This window comes from Nerophis lumbriciformis, linkage group LG01, assembly GCF_033978685.3.
Source record: "Nerophis lumbriciformis linkage group LG01, RoL_Nlum_v2.1, whole genome shotgun sequence".
NCBI lineage: Eukaryota > Metazoa > Chordata > Actinopteri > Syngnathiformes > Syngnathidae > Nerophis > Nerophis lumbriciformis.
The window spans coordinates 42,354,347-42,360,000 of NC_084548.2; the positions used below are offsets into that span (position 1 = coordinate 42,354,347).

Sequence of the window (5,654 nt, forward strand, 5' to 3'; positions counted from 1 at the left end):
CTGCTCGAGGAAAGTGGGGTCAGTGGTAGTGTTGAAGATAAAGGTGCACTATGCAGCCCGCTGACAAGCTGCAGCACCTTTTAAACGACCAGACGGATTAAGGACAGAGTTAGCAGAGATAGAATTAAGACACTCTCAACTCTACAAGACAGAACCTGACCGTTTCAAGGTCAGAGGTCACAATCAGAACAATTACTACCACATGCACTTATTAATATGTTGCACAACATGTATCAAAATTTTTAGCTGCAATGAAAATGCAAATAAAGCACAAACTACACCAGTGGACAAACACTTGTCTTGCATTAGTGCTTATTGTCATTCATAAAGCCTGACTTCATAATACACACTTTATAATTAAGTTCAATCACAGAGCTGCTTGTGCGTCCTCCTACAGCTTGCATTAATCCTGTAGTTTAAGAAGGGAGGATACTTTGTCATTGCACAAGTACAATAAAATGTAATTAAAATGTTACCATTGGAGTTGATGAAAATGAAAACATTGCCAAATCTTTGAAAAGTGTTTATTGGTAACAATATAAATATCACAAATACAACACAATATAAAAATATGTTCTCATAACTGAATAACAGATAAACGATTATAAAACATATGCTACAGCTATAGAGTAGAAACCTGAGAAATGCAGGTTTCCATTGATAAATGTGATAATTAAATACAAAGAAATGTGCGATAATAGATCAAAAATAGTGTTCTTGTCTTACAAAAATGTTACATCGATTTACATTCCATTTAAAGTGATGTACTTCATCTGATTCCACAGTTAAGTAATTGTGTACTCTACAAAATGTGGAGTAATCTACATGTGTTCTGACCCTTCATAAATGTGAAGGAATAATAATATGTACCGTACTGAGACAATAAATACAAATCTGCAGACACTGCAGTGACTGTGAAGAACAGCTGATGTCTTCATTCAGTTTGGTTCGTCTATGGGTCTACGACAGAAGGGACAGCAGTTGTGCTGAAGCACAAGAAGCTCATAGTCTTCACTGTGGAACATCTGGTAAAAAAACCCAACGAAAATACAAAACTCCGTGTAAGATAAGAAAAGTAAGGCAGGTTTTCTATCTTTTAAACGGTGTACCTTGAAGCAGGTGGGACACATGGTGATGCTCACGTCAGGAAGCAGGGAGCGGAAGTATTCCCACTTGAGTGGCGCAGGCCAACGCTTGATCAGGACGTCCCTCCTGCTCATGGAGCGCAGCAAAGAGCGATTCACCTTGACAGGGACAAAGTGCGAGCCGCCCTGCTGTTTGGACACATACATTCACACGCACACACACACACACACACATTCATGTTCTATTGTGGGCCTCATCCTTTAACCTCGCCAGCTGGTGCAATATGTAACGCCTTATGTCCACCTTCTCTTCTTTCTTACCTCAAAGATCATTTTCGGTGTGAAAGGGTCCTCCTCTGGATCCTCCCAACCGTCATCCATCTTTAAAACTTGCATATCTGGTTTGCGTTGGATCAAATCAATTAGTAATTCATACAGTTAGTTCCAGAAGTACATTATTTAGCCATAATATTTAAACCTATACAACAGTGCCTATACAAAAAAATAAAGATGTGTTTATGTGCAGACTTCTGTTTTTAACTTAAGAGGTTTCACAATAATATGGTTACTTTATGCACTTTAATTTTCAAAGTGATAAGTATATATATATATATATATATTAGTGCTCTCAAATATAATTTTTAAATCAGATTAATCACACTTTTGAACTTAGATTAATTAATGATTATTCACAGTTTATTACTGGCTTGCATAATTTGAATTAACCTAAAAAGAAGGACCTCAATATTTAGACACAAATGCAATTTTATTGTCAGGATGTCATATAATGTTAATTGTTTTAGTTTAATGCATGTTATTTATTTGCTAAAAACTGGCAGACAGTTTTATCTAAAGTACAATCAGGGTTTACTTTGAATTGAAATGTGCCAGAGAGCACAGCAGTCAGAGTCTCCTCACTCATCTTTGCAGTGACGTAAGAACAGTCAAAACAATTGTGTGATTAATTTGTATATATACATGATTAATGCAATATATTTGACAGCCCTAATAAATATATTTGTATTGTTAGGTATTTTACTTACTGAAGAGTGCATTTGAAGTCAGCAAGACCCACAAACTATTAGTGATGTCAGTGGATTCCATATTTTGGTGATTTATAAATTAGGGTTGTATTTATAAATATGTGACTTTGTCTATATACTTTACAACACTTGAATGAAATTTTGCAGACAATGTCTAAACGGAAAACACTTTTTTGTCAAGAACCCCCTTCAATAATTATGGTTTTATAATATACAAGCTATGTCATTGTTCTATTACTTGTGAAAACATTAAACAAAGTTCCTGTCTATTAAATGTTGTTGTAATTACGTATAAATTGTGAAATCCTAGCCTTTAAAGAGCTTATGTATTAAAAATGCAACATCAGTTGTTTTTGCTACTGGCAATGCCGCTATGCAACAACAGAGTGCTTGGGTACCCTTGAGTGGCTGCCGGCTAATGCAGGTTAATCCCACCTCTCGGCTTGTGGCTGTAGCTCTCAGAGGGTTAGTGTCATTAAGATGAGACAGGAGAGTCTGCCTAACCCTATTAGCTGAAGAGCTAAGATGACTTAGCGACGACAGCTTAACTACCGACGCAGAATCGAGACTACGGCGACTATGCAGCCTGTTAGAAGTGTCACAAAAAAGAAGATAGTGGTCTGAAAGTTTTAAGGCATGGATAAAAGCTCAAAGGATAGTATTTATGTGTAGGCAATTAAAGTGTACCGTTGTCAATATGCTGCCAGCGGTCATCCGTTCTCTCTGTGTGAGGAACTTCTAGGTCAATAAGAGACACAGCCTCTTCATCACTGATGCCCTCCTCCAAGTAGAATTGCACGAGGGGCAACACTTCTGCACACAAACACATGTGTTATGTTAAACACACGATTTGATGGTAGACATGTATTTGCACTCCACACACCGTATGATGAGGCTGAAAAAATGAAAGGCTGGTTGCAGTTGAGGCACGCCGTGCCCTGGTTGTTCAGCAGGGGCTTGTTGGAACAGCGGTAACACATTAAGGCTTCAGTTAGTTCCTAAAACACAAATAGAAGTAGATAAAACATACAAAGAAATTTGTTTAGGTTTATTGGAACCGGTTTGAAGGATTTGAATAGAGTCTGTGTGTCGTGTTGTAGCCTTTAACACACCTCGCTGTCATGGAATGGTTTAGCCCGGATTGTGAGGCTGTCCAGTTCTACGGACTCCTGAAAGCGAGAAGGAATGTACAACTTCTGGAGCTTCTCGTAGCAAAGCCTAGCCAGTTTATATGCACCAAGTTTTCTACTTTGCTTGGCCAGGGCGTACAAGGTATTACTTACAGGCAGGTCAAGGTAACTAAGGTAGACTGTTGTGTATAAAAGAGTTGCTACATGATAACCATACAGCGCCAGCAACACAGGCCAAACCTTGCGTGTGAGTGTCAATAACCACCTGAGGTTCTGAGTGGTGCTGCTTATTTGTATGTACATGGAGACAGTGTTGTAAGTGTAGTGATGGCAATGAGTTGCAGCTGCAGAAGCTTTATATTGGTGCTCCCTAACTTTGAAAATGCCACATTCGCTCCCCCACTGCTCCTCCCAGAGTCCCAGCTTCGTTCTGGAGATAAATGTGTGCCTCCTTTAAGCACATACAGGTAAAAGCCAGTAAATTAGAATATTTTGAAAAACTTGTTTTATTTCAGTAATTGCATTCAAAGGGTGTAACTTGTACATTATATTTATTCATTGCACACAGACTGATGCATTCAAATGTTTATTTCATTTAATTTTGATGATTTGAAGTGGCAACAAATGAAAATCCAAAATTCCGTGTGTCACAAAATTAGAATATTACTTAAGGCTAATACAAAAAAGGGATTTTTAGAAATGTTGGCCAACTGAAAAGTATGAAAATGAAAAATATGAGCATGTACAATACTCAATACTTGGTTGGAGCTCCTTTTGCCTCAATTACTGCGTTAATGCAGCGTGGCATGGAGTCGATGAGTTTCTGGCACTGCTCAGGTGTTATGAGAGCCCAGGTTGCTCTGATAGTGGCCTTCAACTCTTCTGCGTTTTTGGGTCTGGCATTCTGCATCTTCCTGCCATGTCATCTGCTGGTGTGAAATTTTGTGACACACGGAATTTGGGATTTTCATTTGTTGCCACTTCAAATCATCAAAATTAAATGAAATAAACATTTGAATGCATCAGTCTGTGTGCAATGAATAAATATAATGTACAAGTTAAACCTTTTGAATGCAATTACTGAAATAAATCAAGTTTTTCAAAATATTCTAATTTACTGGCTTTTACCTGTATGTAGCACAAATTTATTTTTAAAAAACAGAGTCCAATATAGCTGCTCTAAGTCGATACAATTATAGGGACAGAAAGGCTCATTCTCAAGAGATCCCAGCTGTGCTCCCACATGAAACTATACATTCACTGGACACTTTATTACGGTATTTTGTCAGTTTCATCTGGCACAGGTAAATACCTACCGGTAATAAACATGTGTATAGCTTTTCTGTGTAATGGTGGGCAACTTTGTGTGTATCTATCAAAATTACAGTCTATTGTTTTGAGTGTTTGCATATAAAAATGCACATTCAAGTTTCAGCAGTTTGTTTGTTTATACAAGCTGGGCCACTGCTTGCCATTCATGTTCCTCAACAACAACAATTTTCTTTCTTGCAGCAAAAGCATCATTCCAGCTGTGGCAACAACACTTTAGCATTTCCCTAACGCTCTTGCCCAGACATACTTGAATACACAGATATGGATGACATGGATAAGGGAAGGATACACTTTAAAGATGCCTGGTGGTGGGTTTTCCTTGGGGAGATTGCTCAGGAGGAACCTACAGATGTTGAACAGCGTCTCTGGCATGAGGGAACTGAAGGGCTCATCCTAAAGACCAAAAATGACATGAATGAAAGATAAAAGTAAAGACAGGCATTTGCTCTATCGCAAAAGTCGCTAAGACATATGAGGTCCTGGCTCAAATCAAAGCATAATGGAGTGGTGATCACAGCCAAGCAGAAAGCTGCAACAACAAACTGAGAACGGTGACACAGGCCAGGCCACCCATAAAGTGCTCAAGGAGAGGGGGAAGCTTTGTCATTATGATCAATCACACAGTTGGTTACCAGGGTGATGGCAGTCAGGGCAGTTTCAGAAAATGACCTCCTTTCACAAAATGATAGTTATCCATGTAATCACATGTAATGTAAGTTCATGAAGTTTACAGAAAGCACATTTTCAAAAGTCTAATGAAGTTACTTTTCTGTAATTCATTTTATTTTGAACACTTGTTTTTTTCCTGTTTATTTTCTTATACCCTTCCTCTCCACCAGACGATTTTTGGATAGACACAATGTTGCCCAACCAAGAGCTCGGCTTTGTCAAACTGTGTGTATATGCTCAGCACAACAGTTGATGTTAATAGGACATTATTTGAACCACTCTTGATATGTAGATCTGTTTACATCCTACTAGAAACCCGAGGACAAAGCAGCTACTCTATCCAGGGAGTCATGTTAATCGAATGTAACATAAGATACCAGGCATGACTATGATGG

The 5,654-nt window shown here is 38.3% G+C and overlaps 1 protein-coding gene across 2 annotated transcripts in view; it reads right to left on the minus strand.

The window, feature by feature from the left end:
- Positions 1-508: 508 nt before the first annotated feature.
- The window catches only part of ift122 (intraflagellar transport 122 homolog (Chlamydomonas)), a 28,427-nt gene continuing 23,281 nt past the window's right edge, over positions 509-5,654 (minus strand). The window contains exons 23-29 of one of the 2 annotated variants that reach the window (XM_061982218.1): positions 4,880-4,983; positions 3,241-3,406; positions 3,012-3,126; positions 2,816-2,941; positions 1,407-1,483; positions 1,110-1,271; positions 509-1,025 (exon numbers count right to left, since the gene is read on the minus strand). In XM_061982218.1, coding sequence (XP_061838202.1) covers positions 939-1,025; positions 1,110-1,271; positions 1,407-1,483; positions 2,816-2,941; positions 3,012-3,126; positions 3,241-3,406; positions 4,880-4,983 — 837 coding nt within the window. In that variant the 3' untranslated portion in view covers positions 509-938. Of the gene's footprint in view, positions 1,026-1,109; positions 1,275-1,406; positions 1,484-2,815; positions 2,942-3,011; positions 3,127-3,240; positions 3,407-4,879; positions 4,984-5,654 lie in introns of both variants that reach the window. The other variant, XM_061982216.1, reaches the window with a different exon arrangement.